The 18,689-nt window shown below is 43.9% G+C and overlaps 1 protein-coding gene across 1 annotated transcript in view; it reads right to left on the reverse strand.

The window, feature by feature from the left end:
• Nucleotides 1–1,075: 1,075 nt before the first annotated feature.
• Nucleotides 1,076–18,689, reverse strand: part of PIP4K2C (phosphatidylinositol-5-phosphate 4-kinase type 2 gamma) — a 44,800-nt gene continuing 27,186 nt past the window's right edge. The window contains 8 exon segments of the mRNA XM_066584420.1: nt 1,076–2,035; nt 4,629–4,732; nt 4,979–5,228; nt 10,270–10,383; nt 12,502–12,540; nt 14,496–14,599; nt 14,602–14,641; nt 18,287–18,433. Coding sequence (XP_066440517.1) covers nt 1,955–2,035; nt 4,629–4,732; nt 4,979–5,228; nt 10,270–10,383; nt 12,502–12,540; nt 14,496–14,599; nt 14,602–14,641; nt 18,287–18,433 — 879 coding nt within the window. The 3' untranslated portion in view covers nt 1,076–1,954.

Below are 18,689 nucleotides of genomic sequence, written 5' to 3' on the forward strand. Positions count from 1 at the left end.
ATCATTCAAATTCCCGCAGGAATCTGAATAACCGGCCTTTGTAAAAGGGCCATATGATATTGCTGACCTATTCAGTCATTACACGCCAGTATGCTCTGTGGCCCATTCCCTGGCTGGTTATGTACCTGGCAAGCAGTGAAGTGGGCGCTGTGCTCACATCAGACAGCTGGGGTCCCAAGCAGATAGATGAGGATCTATCCAGAGAAGAGTGCATCAATATCTTCGTCCCAGAAAAACCCTTTAAGGCCATCACACACAGGCGTTTGTTACAGCGTTTAGCGGGAACTAAAAACGCTGCACTGAGCTGGCATTCATTTCAATGGGGCGAAGAGTTTCTAATGCCACGTTAAACGAACACTGTAGGTTCTATTTTTGTGGATTAAGCGCATTTTTGATGCATTCCATCACCCACTGTAGTGATGGAGTGCGTTAAAAATGCCACGTTTAAGACGCCTGTGTGATAGTGGCCTTAAAAGGGTTGTCCCACGCCGAAACGGGTTTTTTATTCAATAGGCCCCCCGTTCGGCGCGAGACAAACCCAATTCATGTGTTAAAAAAAAAAACAAAAAACAAACGTTTAGTACTTACCCGAATCCCCGCGCTGCGGCGACTTCTTCCAAACCTTACTAAGATGGCCACCGGGATCTTCACCCACGATGCACCGCGGGTCTTCTCCCATGGTGCACCGTGGGCTCTGGGTCCAGCACGAGCGGTCCCATTCACCAGGGAGACGACCGGACTGCGCAAGCGCGTCTAATCGGGCGATTAGACGCTGAAATTAGACGGCACCATGGAGACGGGGACGCTAGCAACGGAACAGGTAAGTGAATAACTTCTGTATGGCTCATAATTAATGCACAATGTACATTACAAAGTGCATTAATATGGCCATACAGAAGTGTATAACCCCACTTGCTTTCGCGGGACAACCCCTTTAAGTCCAATTAGCGATTTGCCTCCTGGTGTCAAATGATGGCTTACACATATTTCAATCTAAAGATAAAAAAAGCACACACACACACAAAAAAAAACAAAAAAAAACAGGTCTTAACAGTTTAAAATACAAGAAACACACTCAAAATAAATATAAGTTTTTATCCTCTAAAATACACCACAATAAGTCATCTCCAAGTAATGAACCCAAAATACGCACACAGATAAATTATGGAACATAAATGTATACATCTATATAAACAAATAGTATCTGCTAATAACCTAGAACCAAGCAAAGAAGGAATTCATTTGTTTTCAATAAACCAAGCCCCAGTGGATATAGAAAAAAAAACTGAAAACAGGGCATTTATAAAAGCTAATTGGTTCGCTTCTACCTCTATTTTTGGTCAGCGCTTCAGTCAAATTTAAAACAGGAATGTGGTCTGAGCAGAGGGAACAGAAAGAGTAAGCGCTAAGCCAGAAGCAAACAACGGTAAAGACCGCTTGGTATCATACTGCAATCATGAACAGTTCCCGTAAGTAGTCCCTCATTTGCTTATCTATGCGGTCCCTCCATACACGAGCCGCTGGATCTATTGTGCGCACGCAGTTACTGAGCATCTGCGTAAAAATACAAAAATATTTCTATGGCGGACTCCTGTGACATACTGCAGCCCAGCTCATTTGTAAAAAGGGTGGCAAGAATGTGCGGAAGGTGCGAGCGCTTTAATCGCGTGCTGGTTAGCGATTTGCACAAAGACCGTTAAAGCCCGGTACCATTGGATATAGATAGTCTCCCTTTAGATGGGCAATAAACTGTTTTTTTATAGTATAGCTCCAACTCCAGAACGGCTTTGCATTTTGATTTACAAGGTATTTTGCCTCCGAGAACTCTGATGGTCCGACAGACGTCTAGGACACCATTTGAAGTGGTGTTAGCAGTCAGAAGAGGATTTCTTCAATTTAGTCAGACTTCAATAAATCCATGGGGGAAAAGAACAATAAATCAACTTTTACATTTTTATGCAAAGATATTTGTGACAAACTCCAGGAACCGTCTTCCATACTGATCAGGGTGTACAGTAGAAATCTCAGCACCCGCCTAGAAGATAAAGGTAAAAAAAATAGCAAATTACAAAAGGCAAAGAATAGCTGCACATCAAAAAATATAGGCCAAAACGTAAAGTGTAAAAGCAAATTGCTTATATTGCAAGGGGCATGTAAAGTCATTGCTAGTACAATCACTGCGGGCAGCAAGCAAGGCAGAATAGGCAGGATTTCAACCAGGATTGCAGGGCTTTGAACCGCACCGGCACTGTCCAGATGACTAGTTGTCAAAAAGTTTACATTTACCAGGCATTGGGTTCTAGCATTTCGACATGGGTATGCCAGTACCTGGCAGTATAACATGGCATTGGATTAAGTACCTGAAAAATGCTGACCGATTTTCCTTCCAGAGCGGAAGATTTATTAATACTAGTAGTATACCACGTGAGCAGCGCACCGGTATCTCTTCCATGTTGATAAATTTGTCAAGCTAAGTCTGGTCTGTTTTCTGCCACTCTTCTAATTAAACTAGTTTTCAAACTTGTTCGTAAAAGTTATGCATGACATGAGTGAACCCAAACCCACTTTTCCTGACATTCCTATGTGCTGGAAAAATTGGTATAGATGCCTTAACCTGTTTAGGACCAGCCACAGTAAATTTACGGCGGCTGGTCCTCAGCTTAGAGCACCGCCGATAGTAAAATTATGGCAGTGCTCTAAGTCTCCTGCCTCTGCAATCAGTCAGAGACAGGAACAGGTTATCAGCTGTTAGTGACAGCTGATAACCCGAAGCAGAAGGCAGGAGGGGTTTTTAACCCTTCCTGCCTTCTGCTTCCCCGATATACAGTGCTCAATGAGCACTGTATGGGCAAAATGAGAGTAACATTTAATTTCACTACGGGAGCCTCGGGGGGTGGGGGGGGGGGGGTGGGGGGGGGGGGGTCATGTGACCTCCAGGGATTCCCTGCTACTGCACAGCTGGAGGGTCAGACTAGACTCTGGCAGCTCTGCAGGTGACTAATGTCACCACAGGGGTTGCTTTCCCCTGTAACTAGGGCTCCTATGGATGCCCTAGCTACAGTGGGAAAGTGTCAAATAAAGAAAAAATATGTGAATGTCCCCCAGAGGTCTTATATGACGTCATGGGGGACATAGATAGTAAAAAAACACAATTACATACATAAGTAAAACAAAATTCCAGAATAAAACAATACATACATACATAAGAAAGAAAATAACACAAAACCGACGCCAACAAAAACCGTCGCCGTATGCAGCCTATAAACCAACACCATACATAGTATATATCAAAACGTCCGAAACAAATAGAGGAACCCGTTCCCATACTTTATTTTAGTGTAAATATAAAAATAATTAAAAAAAAAAAAACTATAAATGTTTAAAAAAAAATATATTTTTTAGCATTTTACCCCCAATAAAACTAAAAACCGCTTGCCTCTATGGAAGGTACAGCACTGTTGCAAACCTAAAAGCACATCTGTTGTCCTCAACAACCAATCAGATCACACCCATTTTAAAATAAGCTGGAAAGAGATTGGTTGATGATACTTCTTTAGATTTTATGCTCGAGGCCCTCATTTATGAGATCTGTATCAGAAGAACTGGCCTCCTTGCATGTCACAGTGCATAATTCATTTTTTCAAAATCAGTTTAGGAAATGACTGTTGGTTGCAACAGGCGACGTACAAAGTCTTCCTGTTGGACAATTTCTTTTGATATCCGGTTGCCCACATCAGATTAGAAATTCTGAAGAGGCTCTTAAAATGAGAGCTGGAATCTGATTGGCTTCTATGGACAATTAGCTGTTCAACATTTACCCTGCACTAGTTTTATTAAACATTTCCTACTGTCTTTAAAAGCTACATGCAATACAGCTTTGTTGGGTAGCCCAAAGCCATATGGTGGTCTACAGAACATGCAGCAGATATCCTAAAAATGGATGCCGACACTACTGACCAAAATGGGTTAATATACTACTTTCGGAACCCTGTTTGGGGGTACCATCTCAGGGACCTCTCTGCATGGCTGAAAGCGGCATCTGGACAGCTCTATTGACTGCAATTAGTAAAAGTTTGAAAAAATAAAGACCAAAGCTACAAAGCTTTAGTCCCAGATGCCGCAGGTTAATTTCCAGCATTTTGGTCGGATATAATAGTTGAGTACAGTGAACTATAAAATAAAATCATAGCCAAAGTTTTCAGCTTTACTAATTGCAGTCCATTGAGCCATGAGGGGTTTTGTGGGGACATCGTTTTGGGACATTCCGAACGTAGGATGAATGCAGTCTAAAATGTATTACGATTCTAGAGGGGAAGGCGAGTACAGGATATAAATCTTAGGTTAATTGTTAATCCGGGTATACAGGCAGGTAGGAACTATTAGGGGTTGATCCAGGGAACAGTCTGATTGCCATTAGGGAGTCGTGAAGGAATTGTCCCCCAAAAGGGCTAATTGGCTCCTGCCTCTTGGCGTTTTTTTGCCTTCCTCTGGATCAACAACACAGGAGGATAAACAGGCTGGACTATATGGACATTGTCTTCATTCAGCCTTACAAACTATGTTACTATGCTACAGCTCTCCTAAGATAGCATTACGTGCACAGATTTACTAAAGATCCATATAATTACCCCATGCTTCACGGTTTTGGCTGCATGAGCGGCTTTCTTCTTTGCATCGTACGGTGTGAAAATGTCAATCAATCCCATGAAATAGACTTCTTTCTGTGGAGCACCTGTATAAACACAAGATTTTTTTTTTTCTTCAAAAGTAAATGAAGCAAAGCTAAAAACGCTCACAAAACTCCGGAAGGATCGGACATTTTTAGAACTATTCAGAAAGGTGTTGGAAGATGAAGCAATACCCCTGTGTAGTAACCGCTTATACTAGAAGAATTCATAACAGCAATGCTAAAACATAACACCCCCATTTAAAAAAAAGCCGCAAAACACTTGTAATAAAATGTAAAGTAAACACTCACACTCAGAACTTTTGATGGCATAAACATCGATTAATGGCTCAAATTCTCCAGGGCCAAGAGGCTTATGGGAGTTTAGATAGCCAGCTATTCCTTCAGGAGAGGTCCCATAGGAACCAACTGCTGCATGAACCGCTCCGTCATTTTCAGCATCCTCCTCCTCAATTTCATCATCCTCTTCTTGCTCCGCTCGAAGGACATCATGAATTCCCAGCAAGAGGCTATAATCCATTATTTTTAACTGCACCAGAAACTGCAATACAAAAACCATCATTAAAAAAAATGTATATTGCATAAAGTGCAAAAATCACTTAGTTCCGGGATCTATATGGTGATCTTCACACAGACCGGCACCAACAAACATTACAGATACATTTGTACCATACAATCAGAACTAGACATAGGCAGGTTCCCCAACTCCACTGGGGTGCCCGGCGGTACTTTTTGATCACTTTCTATTCAATTTTCTTAAGGAGAAGAGGTGCAAAAAACAAAAACAAAACAAAAACACCACATTCCAGCATTGTGATTCTTTCCCCCTCCTCTTACAACATTCAGTGTGCAGAATAAACATTGCGATGTGCTAATCGTTGGGACTTTCACATACATGGTAATGCCAATTAGGTTTTACTTTTTTTTTTTTTTTTAATAGGAAAGAGGGTTATTTATTTTTTTAAACACTTTGTAATAAATAACAACCCCCCTTGTTTGTATAGCACCATATTCCATAGCTCTGAATGTTGATGTACCCCTTGACTTTGTCATAAACTCAGAGTACAGCAACAATGTGTCAGTTTTAGGCTGTGCATATTTATCCACCCTAATGCCTCATGTCCACTGCTAAATTGTTATTTAAAATCCGCAGCGTTTTTCCCGCAGCGTGATCCGCGCCCCACAGGGATGTATTGGACACCTGCAGGTAGTTAAATTCATGCAGATGTCATTTTCCCCTGAGGCGCGGATTGCTTCTGCAGGAAAACCCCCGCGGCATGCTCCATTTTTAGTGCGGGTCTCCCACAGGCTTCTGTTGAAGCTTATGGAAGCCGTCCGGATCCGCGGAACACCTGTATCAGAATTTCTGCTCTCCGGCGCGGTAGCGCGGGAGAGCAGGAGTTTAAAAAAAAAAAATGGAGTGCCCGGCGCATGTGTGCAGCACGCTGCCGGCGTGCCGAACACATCCGCCGGCCCGAAGAAAGATGATCCGGCCGGGACGGAGGGAAGAGCTGCAGCGTCCGGACAGGTAAGTTTCATCTTTTTAGCCTCATGTCCGCGGGAAAGGAGGGACCCGCTGCGGGATTCTGCATGGAGAATCCGCGGCAGGCTTGATTTTCCCCACGGACATGAGGCTTAAGAGTTTTCAGTTTGTTTTTCAATAGAATTGTAGAGATACCGGGTCACATTGAAGAAATGAATCATCTTTGTCGGATTTTAATCAGGGGTGTGTAGACGTTTTATGTCCACTGTACACAAAATGAGTCATAATATACAGTATAAAATGATACGTCAATCTTAAACAGGGGTGGGGGCCCTACTCAGAACATCTTACAACTATAAGTATAAGCATACCTATACATATATCCATACCTACATAATGCTGTGTGAGGTGATCACCAGCCATGTTTGTGAATAAGCAGATAAGAGGAGCAGTGATGTGTATGGGAGGTGCAGCGGGAAAAAGGGTTTCAAAGAGGGAGTGTAGATTGAAAAGGCAGTTTAGATTAGGGAATATGGTAGACTTCTCTAAAAAGAGGTGTCTGAGGTATCGCATTCCAGGGAACTGGTACGGCTCAAAAAAAAAATCTTGGGGGCAGGAGAGAGGTCCAGATTAGAGAGGAATTTAATGTAAGGTCACTAACAGAGTGGAGAAAGCGGATAGTGTGGTAGACAGATGAGTGAGGTGGTGCAGCACTGTAGAAAGCCTTATAGTGCACAACTGATACGTCGTGCTTGACAGGTAGGGGGTGACGCCCCGTTCCCGATAGGCTCCGTTTCTCGGGCTCACAGCAGGTCCTGGCACTCTGCACTGCGGTCACCTCATGTCGGTACAGCACGTGTGCTGCTGGCCTTGCTGTGACTGTAGGCGGCGGCCTCCCCCCAGTAGCGCTGCACTCACTGTGGGCTCCCCTTACTGGGGCAGCTGTCACTCTACCCAGCAGCACTGTCCCCTACGGCTGTAGTCCTCCACGGCGAACGCAGCGGGGACCCAACGATCACCTCCACTCCCTTGTAGCAGCCCCGCTGTGGCTCTCCGTGCCGCCTGTGTTCTCCCACCTCCCTTCCCATGACCCTGGGAGGCAAGGAGGAAGCAGAGCACCGTTGGTCTGCACACATAAGCACTGATGAGCGCCGGTGGGACAGATTGTGATCAATGGAGCAGTTTGCTGGCAGCACTGCAAGTCCGTCCACATAAAGAAACTGCCTGTTCCCCGGGCAAACGCTATAGTAATTTTTGCCTTGCCAGGAGGGTTAGGGATGTTTTGGTGTTAGGCTTACATTATTTGCTCTACGTGCTTCCATGTTACCGCTGTAACATGGGAGCATTTTCAGCTAATAATGAAAACCTAACAGGTACACTAATCCCTAACCATCCAGCCAAGGCAAAAATCACTACTCACTGTGCTGCTAAGACCTTTCAGAAGTCCCCAATCGGGAGCTAGGGGTGTAACAGGGCCGTTCCTGTATCCAAGCCCTGTCAAACCCCTATCTTCCTGGTGGTGACAAGATACAATAATACCCGTTGCGTGTAAAAGGGCCTTAAGAGTGAAGAGTTTAAATTGTATTACATATTTGAAGGGCAGCAAGTGCAGTGACTGGCCCAGGGAAGAGGCATCGGTGCAGTGACTGGCCCAGGGAAGAGGCATCGGTGCAGTGACTGGCCCAGGGAGGTTTAGATCAATCAAAAAAATGGCAGAAACAGTTTCGTTTTTGAGAAGTGAATAGAGCCGGCATATTAGACACTGAACGAGCAGTTGAAGAGGTTAGAGGAAAACCAGGAGAGTGCAGTATCCTTAAAACAGAGTATAATGAGGCGAATTTGGTGATCTACAGAGCCAAATGCTGCAGGGAAATCCAAGAGGATCAGCAGAGTGTGGTCACCATTTGATTTAGCAGTCTGGAGATTTTTTGGTACTTTAAAAAGAGCGGATTCTGTAGAATATAAAGCAAGAAAACTACATTATAAAGGGGTCAAGAAGAGAGTTTTGCGATAGATCGCTTATTAATGAGTCGACCAGACGTTGCAGGAGTTTAGATATGGGGAGATTAGAGGGTCTTTTATTTTCTTCACTGTGGACGCGTGTGGAAGTGCCAGCCGCCACACATTCACAGTGGAGCTTTCTTTTTTTCAACTCCTGTTTTCCCAAGGTATCTGCACCCATATTAGTGTCAGCTGCGGATGGATAGATAGATATATATAATAAAAAGACTCAGAAAACCCCCTGTGAGGGATGCAGGTGAATCAGCAGATATGCATGTGACAGAAGCATCCATTTCTCTAAGTGCACATCAGCATAACAAGACACTGGTGGCATATATACTAAACTCATGCAGTAGGAACATTTTGTTCGGAGCATAAAACATCATGTAAGGAAACAAACTTAGCCAGAGGACATGGAAAAAAAAAAAAAGGCGCCGTGCATGAGCAATGTTTGCTTTCACAAAACGAGCGAGAACAGCTTGTAGCTGCAATAGAGATAATGTCACCGGTGTTCTCTCCTGCAAGAAGAGATCCAACATTCTATAAAGGATGGACTACGGTGTGCTATTGCCAAGAGTCATAACCAGCACTGTGATAGACCTCGAGCATTCACACAGATCCAAAGTAACCGCAGGTTAGTCAATGTTACTAGATCAATTAAAGTTCTGTTCACACAAGTCATGGCTCCATTCCATAAGGCGTTCATTACCGCTCAGGTACAGTCGTCTGCAGCAGCGGAGAATAAGCTGCATAGCCCAGCAGATTATACCATATGAATGGCAATACATGAAACTGGTAAGCCTGCTATGGATTGGAGAGTGTGTAAATAGGGTTCAGGCAAACGCAGGCTAAGACCAATAAAACAAGTACTGTGGGGTCAGTAAGCCAAATGTTTAACGCCTCTGTTTTCCCAAATTACATAAATGGCTCATATATTAACCCCTTCCCGCTCCATGACGTACCGGTACGTCATTGGAGGCGAGTACTTTGCGCAAAATGACATACCGGTACGTCGTCATGACTGACCTCGCACTATCCTGCAGCGGGGGGGGGGGGGGGGGGGGGGGGGCATCAGAGATGCGCCCCACGCTGTTAACCCCTTCCCTGTCGCGATCTAAGTAGATCGCGGCAGGGAAAGAGTTCCCAGAGGGAGCACGCTCCCTCTGTGTCTCCGGCCGACTCCCGTGATGTTATCGCGAGAGCCCGGCCTGTCACCATGGCAACAGGACGCCAGACACTTGCGTCCTGTATTGCTAATGCCTATGATCGCTGTATAAGCAATAAGACATGGCAGAGCAGTAGCACAGTGCTGCAAGTCCCTCAGACGGACTCAAATTGTGTAAAAAAAGAAGAAAAATGTAAGAAAAAAACAACCTTAAACAACAATAAGTGATCCAAAAAGCAGTACATTCCCCAAAATGGTACTAATAAAAACTACAGCTCATCTCGCAAAAAATAAGCCCTTATAGAGCTCCGTACATAGAAAAATAAAAAAAAGTTACAGGACTTTGAATGCAGCTAGAGAGAAAAAAAAAAAGATTTCCAAAAAAAAAAGGGTTTTTATTGCAAAAAAGGGTAAAAACCTAAAAAAAAAAAAAAAAATAAGAATTTTGGTATCCTTGTAACCGTACCGAGCCGCAGAAAAAATTGTGTGTTCTGTATGCTGCATGATTAACGCTGTAAAAAAAAAAAAAAAAATCTATGGCAGAATTGATGCGTTTTCTCTCCCCCTGCTATCATAAAAAAAAAAATAATAAAAGTTTTACGATATAGTCTATGTACCCAAAAGTGGCACCGATTATAACTACAGCTCGCCACGCAAAAACAAGCCCTTATACGGCCGCGTCGACGGAAAAATAAAAAAAGTTATGGCTTTTGAAAAATGGAGATGGAAATATACCAAAAATCGCTTGGTCCTCAACGCCAAAATAGGCCGTGTCATTAAGGGGTTAACCAGTTCTGTAGTCAGATTATTATATACTCATATGTTTATTTTGAATCTGGCATTGAAGTTGTTGCATTTCTACCACCACCCCCACCCCCCGCGCCCCACGGCTCTGCGTAAAATACTAAAGTGAAATACAAAAATAAGTGTTACCTCAACATCCCGCTTCATCTTCTCCATGAAGAATTTCTTTTGTTCCTCATCAATGTACACTTTTTGGCTCATGTTTAGAAAATCCATGTCCTTCAAAGTTGGAAGTTCTTTTATCTTGAGACAAAGTAAAAAACAAATGAGTGGAGCATTTCAAAATGAATGGTTGTTAAACGGATCTGTCAGCAGGAACATGTTGTCCAAACCGCAGGCATGATGCTATAGAGCAGGAGGAGCCGAGCAGATGGATATATAGTTTTATGGGGAAAGATTCAGTAGAACTTGGGCTTTATTCATTTATATCTCTGCACATTCTGAGCTGAACAGTCCAATGGGCGGAGCTATCAGTGATTGACAGCGATCTATAAGACTGTACTGTCAATCACTGATAGGACCGCCCACTGGACTCCTCAGCTCAGAATGTGCAGAAATGTAAATGAATAAAAACACAAGTTATATTGAATCTTTCCCCATAAAACTATATATCAATCTGCTCAGCTCCTCCTCCATAACATCATGCCGGCAGTTTGGACAACAAAAAAACATTTGAAATAATATCTCTATCCATCCATTACAGATCTATACATTTCATATTCAGATGCGTACATTCATCTGGAACATGTCCAGGTAATCGCTACACCTGCCTGAATGAGGCCTATGGAAGGAGGAATGGGCTACGATAGTTTGTAACTGTACACCGCGCACATTGTATCATTTAAATGAACATTGTTGTCCATTTATATTGATGTCACTGATACAGGGGAACGGAAATAGAAGACAAGAAAATATCGAAAACCAGCAGCTGTGTCTCACCACACAAAAATATTCCTAAAGGAAAAAGTGATTTCTGGAATGTATGCAACGTTACATTTTTAGCAGTGTTGACTCAACTTTAATAAACTCTATAAAATCCAAATAAGGCATCGTGTCACTTCTGAGCAGCAGACACAAAGGAATGCTGTGCCCAGAGCCCCGTGTGCAGGGAAATACTGGGCTGCAGTAATCCCAACAGGAAGGCTTTCTGACTAGCGAGTCTTACAATATTAAAAAAAAACAGATAAATACAATTTTCTAACCATAATAATGCCGGTACCGACACGTGGATTGTTCTGTGGAATTAAATATTTAGAAGTTCACTGTCAGAAAATCAGCTTTGACATTTCCATGTTCTGCCTATATTATGCTTGCAGTTTTCAAACTGCCCAGTTATAATCCACAATAGACCGACCTTTCCTGCACATAACTATCCAAGGGCAGTGTAACAATGGAAGGCGACACCCTATGAACACGGCCATTATACTCAAAAATATAGGCGATTGCCAAAACATGAAATTATGGGATCCGGAAGATGGATCCTAACAGAGGATACCCTTTCTATTAGGAGCATGCTATCAGAAAAGTCACATCCTGCTGCAGATTTTCTACATAAAAGCCGCATGTAATTCACATCAAATGATGATGAGTTAGTGATTCTGCAACTAAAAATCAGTTCAATTGATCTGAATGGAGCCATTTTAGAACATGGTTTTCTTCAGCCCATATCTGAAGGGCTGTCACAGTGCAGAGGGATCAGCCCTATTCTCATCTGTACAAGGAAAGACCAGAAGCAATGGGATGAAACTGAAAGGGAGGAGACACAGATTAGATATTAGATAGTGAGGGTGATCAATGAGTGGAACAGGTTGCCACGGGAGGTGGTGAGTTCTCCTTCAATGGAAGTGTTCAAACAAAGGCTGGACAAATATCTGTCTGTGATGATTTAGTGAATCCTGCACTGAGCAGGGGGTTGGACCCGATGACCCTGGAGGTCCCTTCCAACTTTACCAGTCTATGATTCTATGGTGCTAATTTTGACAGCAGTGCAGTCTGCAGCATAAATGGACATGCTGGAGATTTTAAAATCCACACCGCCGGTCAATTTATGCTTTAGCTTTGCTATGCAGCATGTGGGTGACATTTCTTAATACCCATCCACAATGCCTGTACTGCAAATGTGGCCGATTTTCCACAGCAGAAAATCCAGAGCATTTCCAAGCTTGTGAATATATCCTTGATGGTGTTTTTAAGGGTAAGTAATAGTAAAGATGAACCGCAAAATCCTGTAGACCTCTTTTTTGTGTAGCCACGATTCTGACTAGTGAAAAACAAGCCAGCTTCCTATCCAATGTACAGAAGAGGGAAAGCAGAAGGAAAGCCATTGCAGCAATGCAAAGAGCAGGAGGTGAAAAACCTTACCTTCTCTTTATCACTGGCCTCTCGCGATACCAGGGATCCCTGTTAATATAAAATCAGAATGGCACGATGTCCGCATTACCACCAGTAGCAAATCACATAGTGCAAGACTACAAATTAGTTGCACTCTGTACTTTCATTGCCCTATAAGGCTTGTAAGCAGCGGCGCCGGAGCCAGCCTGCGCACAGCTATGCAGCGGCGCCGGAGCCAGCCTGCGCACAGCTATGCAGCGGCGCCGGGACCTGCACTTTATCTAGCAGGAAGAAGAGCTGCACATACTTTATTTGTGATTTGTTGCTCAGATGAGTCAGTTGTCTTTAAGGGGACGTTCATACGTAGCAGAATTGGTGTTGATTTTCCACAGCGAAAAGTCTGCACAAATTTTGATGTGGATTCACATCAAGTTTCACCATATCGTTAGGATTTTGACAATCTGCACCAAAATCCACAGTGCAAATTATGCTGTGGATTTTGGTACAGATCCACACCAAAATCTGGTTCGTATGAAAGCCTAAACTTAACATCTCCATCTACAGTTTTTGCATGCCAAATAGTCTTGAATAAACTAATTATTTTTCTGCTTCCCTTGAGGCCAGGCTCACACGGCCCTAAGCGTAAAGCGCTGCATGCGTAATTGCATATAGGTGCGCTGGTGATTTCTGTAGAAGAGGGCATCACAGGAAGTACCCTGACTGCTACATTACCACCCAGTCTCCTGGCCTCACCGCTCACACCCTGGTAAGCATGATACCAGGAGCTCACAATGGAGGTGCTGCAGTCTGCGGTGGTCAAGTGTCAACCTGAGAGGTCACCTTCTACAACAATCACCGGGAGGATGACGGGACAATTGTCTTGGATCCCCGCAGCCGAGGACGGGCAAGTACTGCTTTTTTCCTCATTTTGAAGATGGTTACAGCTATAGTAGCAATGTTGTCTGGTAACTGGACAACCCCTTAAAAAGGTCCCCATACACATTAGGCCATCTACTGGTAAGTCCGCTGTGCTTGAAATGTTTGAAAGCACGCTCATCCATTGGACGGTCTCATGGAAGATGGACCCCCAGTTTGAATACATGTACTGGCCATTATTTACTAAAAGGTGTATGGCTGTGTCTCCAAAATGATTGTTCACCATAAGATGGTTCAACCCTAAACTAAAGGCCCATTTAGACGTGACAAATGTCGGGCAAACGATGCCTGACACTCGTCCCCGCTCACGTGCTTTTGCACAGGATCGGGTATCACTGCTTCACAGCGGGGCGGCTGGAGATTTCACTCCTGGCTCTCCCCCACCCCTCTCCATTCACTTAACATAGTGGTCGTTCAGTACTGAACAGCTGCTGTTTATACTGTGCGATCATCGTTCAGGATTTTAAGCAGTACTGAACGACCACTATGTTAAGTCAATGGAGGGTGGCGGGGGGAGAGTGAGGAGAGAAATCTCCTCTAGTCGCCCCGCCATGAAGCGGTGATATCTGCTATTGCGCAAAAGCATGTGAGCAGGAACTTGTGGGGACGAGTGTCGGGCACCATGCGCCCGACATTTGTCCCGTCTAAATGGGCCTTTTCTTCTATCTAATATGTATGGCCACCTTACAGAGGACCTGTCACCACTCCTGACACACCTGTTCTAGTAAATCTATGCTTTTCTAATAATTCCATATTACATCATCCCTTTGTTATTCCTCCTAGAAATGTATGAATAAATGGACAACTGAGTGTTACTAATTATGGCCGACTCTCTCCACACTCTGCCACCATCCATGTAGGGACACAGCCCTCTGACATGGAGAATTTTTTAACACCGGTTGTTCGATTTTTTTTTTTCCATAAAATATTCATGAGGAACAACAGAGGGTTATAAGAAAAGATTCTCCAGAATGGTTATTACATGGGGAATGCACGTATCTACTACCCCAGACATGTCAGAAGCGATGACTGATGCTCTTTAAGCTGCAGTCTGCAGGGATAATACAAAGTCTAAAACAGAGGCTCACCTTAAGATCGTACTTCCTGTGAACCGTAAGGCGATGGCTGAACATATTTCTCATTACCAGCATGTAAAAGTCTTCATTATCTACGCTCAAACGAAACATCCCAAAAACTGAGGCAGCAGTGTGTTACCGTGACATTTCACAATATGCTAGGAGACAAAAGAGAAAGTGAAGTCAGGCAACTAACTGCAAGTTCAACATAAAACTGGTAAAATGGCACAATAGGCATACCTCAAGAATAAATTAGGCACGTACGAAAACCTTTTACAGCAACCAGGAAATGTAAATGCCAACATATTCAGGTCCAAGTCTGAGACGTAAAAGCTGCACCCATCTGATCTCCTATGCTACCTTAGGCTGCCTGTCCACAGGTACTTCTGCATTGCATTCCCGTGGCGATAATCAGTCTGTGGGAAACGCAGTTAAAGGGGTTGTCCCGCGGCAGCAAGTGGGTCTAATACACTTCTGTATGGCCATAATAATGCACTTTGTAATGTACATTGTGCATTAATTATGAGCCATACAGAAGTTATAAAAAGTTTTTCACTTACCTGCTCCGTTGCTGGCGTCCTCGTTCCCATGGAGCCGACTAATTTTCGCCCTCCGATGGCCAAATTAGCCGCGCTTGCGCAGTCCGGGTCTTCTGCTGTTCTCTATGGGGCTCCGTGTAGCTCCGAGTAGCTCCGCCCCGTCACGTGCCGATTCCAGCCAATCAGGAGGCTGGAATCGGCAATGGACCGCACAGAAGCCCTGCGGTCCACGGAGACAGAGGATCCCGGCGGCCATCTTCAGCAGGTAAGTATGAAGACGCCGGACCGCCGGGATTCAGGTAAGCGCTGTGCGGGTTGTTTTTTTAACCCCTGCATCGGGGTTGTCTCGCGCCGAACGGGGGGGGGGGGGGGGGGGGGGGGTTTAAAAAAAAAAACCCCCGTTTCGGCGCGGGACAACCCCTTTAATGCTTTCCATAAGGTTGCTATGGAAAGCGCAGTCCCCCGTCCACGAGCGGAGAATCATTGCGATTCTCCACTCGCGGGCGGCAAATCACAGCATGCTCCTGCTCCCGGGCGGTGGCTCCTGCAGGGGAGACCTGCCGCTGGATATCGCAATGCCCGTGGACAGACAGGCTTATCTGCAGCAGCCAGCGATACGGGGGGGGGGGGGGGGGATGAGTGCCCCAGGACTTTATTTTCTAAATGAAAACAAATCATTTTCAAGGGAATGTGTCATCAGAAAATGGCGCACTGTATAAATGTTATTTATACAATAGGCCATGTTAAAGATATTTTATATTAGCCAGAGGAGCATGCGTGACCTTTTAAGTCTCCTCACCTTCTAGGTGCTCCCCCTAAGGAGTGATGTTACCCCTCCCGAGTCACATCAATGGCCTCTCACTAGCCAAGCCAGGATCCTACTGCACACTGATGAGGCAAAACCCCCCGAAACAGCTGTCTGTGTATGGTATTCTGGCTTGGTTTTCAGTTCCCAATCATTGGAAAATCCAAGGAAAAAGGTAAACTCCACGCTCACTGGGTCCGGGAGGAGTTACCCTTGGATTTTCCTGTTTGCAGTGAAGCTCCCCAGTCCGTGAAGCCTGTATTGGACTCCCAGCGCTCTCTCCAGCTATCTGTCTGGATTGTGGAAAGGGATATATTCTACGTGCCAACTTGGATGACAGGCGCTGGTGGGTTTTCCACCTTGCACCAGGTGAGTGTTGCTACACCACATTTTTTCAATACATAATTATGTATTACAGAGAACGCACGTGGCACTGTTTCACTATTTGAATTAATTCCCAGTCATTGTTATAAAGACCCGTTTAAAGGGTCAGGCATAGATTTGAAGGAATGCTGCCATCCAATAGGTGGCGCTGCAGAGGTGTTTCATGTCCCTTTTTTGCAGAGATTTTATAAGAATGTTTAAGGGGTTAAAATATATAGATTGCAACATCAAAAATGAAGAAAAAAATCCTCAAAGATCAGAGTGTTTTGGTCCTAAAGGACCACATACTTTTTAGTGATTTTACCTGTGTGGTGGTTTTATTTGTTTCCCTGGCCTGCCAAAATTACATTTAGGTTTTTTTTGTTTTGCCACATATAAGGCTATTTAATACCTTTTTTCCTCTTTTTTCTTCTAAATCTGGAAAAAGTAAAATTTTAAAGTTTTCTATTTTTAAAACTATTATTTTTACATTTAAAGTAGAAGAATGGGTTTGCCATTTTGTTTCGGACGGTTTGATATATAATTTGTACAATTTTAGATTACTGGGGAAATATGGCAATAGTTTATGCTGGTGTCAGCAGTGATTAGTTTTCTTTATTATATTCTCCCCCCCCCCCTCAACAACCATAAACGTCATATAAGTGCGAACAAAAAAAAAAAAAACTGAAAAAAACCCTCCTGTGCTCAGTTCTGTACCGAGTATGTGATAAACTTTTCCAACATTAGAAAATTTGACCAGGGACCCCATGAAATCTCCAGGCTCTCAGCTTCGTTCGGTAGCCAGGAGCACGGAAATTTTAAGTTACCCCGGCAATCTGCGACTTTTGCACATTCGTCTGCCACTTTGGCGACAGGCACGTGCGCAGAAGCCATGGTAAGGTCCGCAGTTAAATCCAGGGGTCTTAGGTATGCAATTTCATCCTCCCTCACGGATATATGTGAGGGGAGATGAAACTTAAAAAAAAAGACAAAAAGTTTAAAAGTTAAACACTTTTAAAAAAAACTTTACATGATCACTGTTATTGAGAACCGCATACAGCGGTCCCTAGTGACATCTCTCTGCTCCTGAGTGCACATGCTGGCTCTGGGGCAGAGGGATTCTAAATTTCCCAGAGCACGAGCCCTTTTGCGCACATGACCAACGTTTTCGTGGGGCGCACATGCGCAGAAGGCAACATGAGATCCTGGAAGGACCGTATCGCCACGAACATCACTGAGGGCGGGGGTGAGTATTTTCACCTCTCCTCATGGATCCGAGGGGAGGTGAAACTAACTATTTTACTTCTTACAACCGTTTCATGACACTAGCTTTTTAAAACTTTTTCTTTACCGTATTGCGATTGGCGCAATTTATTGGATAGCGTGTATGGCATTACCGGGGGGTGGGGGAGGTGACTGCTCCATGTTGTTAGCCACCTCCGGGAACTGACAGCATGGAGCTGTCACATCCACAGCCCATGGGGCTTTAATCCTCAGGGGATTCATGTTTTTACATCTGAGGATTAAAGCCCACTTAAGCTAGAATGTAAAAACACTATGGGGCCTATCTGAAAAAAATTCCCTTTCGTTGGGTCATGCGATCTCATCGTGACCCCACTGGAAATTTCTAATCTCTTAGGTTTTCTGAGGGGGTCACCAGTAGTACTTCCTGTGTCATTAAATTAAATGGTATGTACCACGCATGCTGTTCTCAGAGGAGACAAACTCCTATTGCATTACTGCTGATTAGAGGCTCCAGTTATAATGAAGAAGAGGATAGCTCATCCTCCTGACTGTATACTGATGATCTTTAGCCTATTCAGGTAAATGTAGAGATTAAGGATATTCACACTGCCCTCCCAGTAGGCAGAAATGGTACAGCTGCTAGCAATGCATTATGAAACTTATGTGTAAGTGAAAGCAATCTCAAGATGGTGCCTGATAAGCATCAAACAGGAGACCGAACTACATGAAAGACAATGCAATATACAGAGATGTCCAGAGTGTAACAGGCAATCAAGTGAGGGGGGCAGGAATGGAAAAAAATGGGTTTTCAGGGAAATGCTTCTTTAAATGCAAGCTTCAGTTTTACTTACTTGGTGGTAGTCAGATAGGATACTGTGCATGTTGGCCACATCTTCACTGGAGATCTCCTTAACTGCCAAAGTCTTGTCATAAGACAAAAGAAATCGTCTATCATGAGTTTCATTTTCAGTGTATGGAGAACTACGCGTCAGAGAGACCTGAAAAGACCAGAAGTCAGAAATAAAGTATTGCTGCTATTACATGAAAGAAGAGGGGGCAAATGTTCACATCACACCCAGCCGCACCGCAGTCACTCATCGGTGCACAGAAATAGATCAGAGTGGCAGCGCAGCTAATCAGACTGTCAGATTATCGGGCATTTTAGTTAAAACGTTTTATTTTAAATTGTCATAATGGCTTTAATTGACTCAGTGGAAGAAAAAAAAATAAAAGTCTGAATATTGCAAAATCTGA

Source organism: Eleutherodactylus coqui, chromosome 1 (assembly GCF_035609145.1).
Source record: "Eleutherodactylus coqui strain aEleCoq1 chromosome 1, aEleCoq1.hap1, whole genome shotgun sequence".
In the NCBI taxonomy this organism is placed as follows: domain Eukaryota; kingdom Metazoa; phylum Chordata; class Amphibia; order Anura; family Eleutherodactylidae; genus Eleutherodactylus; species Eleutherodactylus coqui.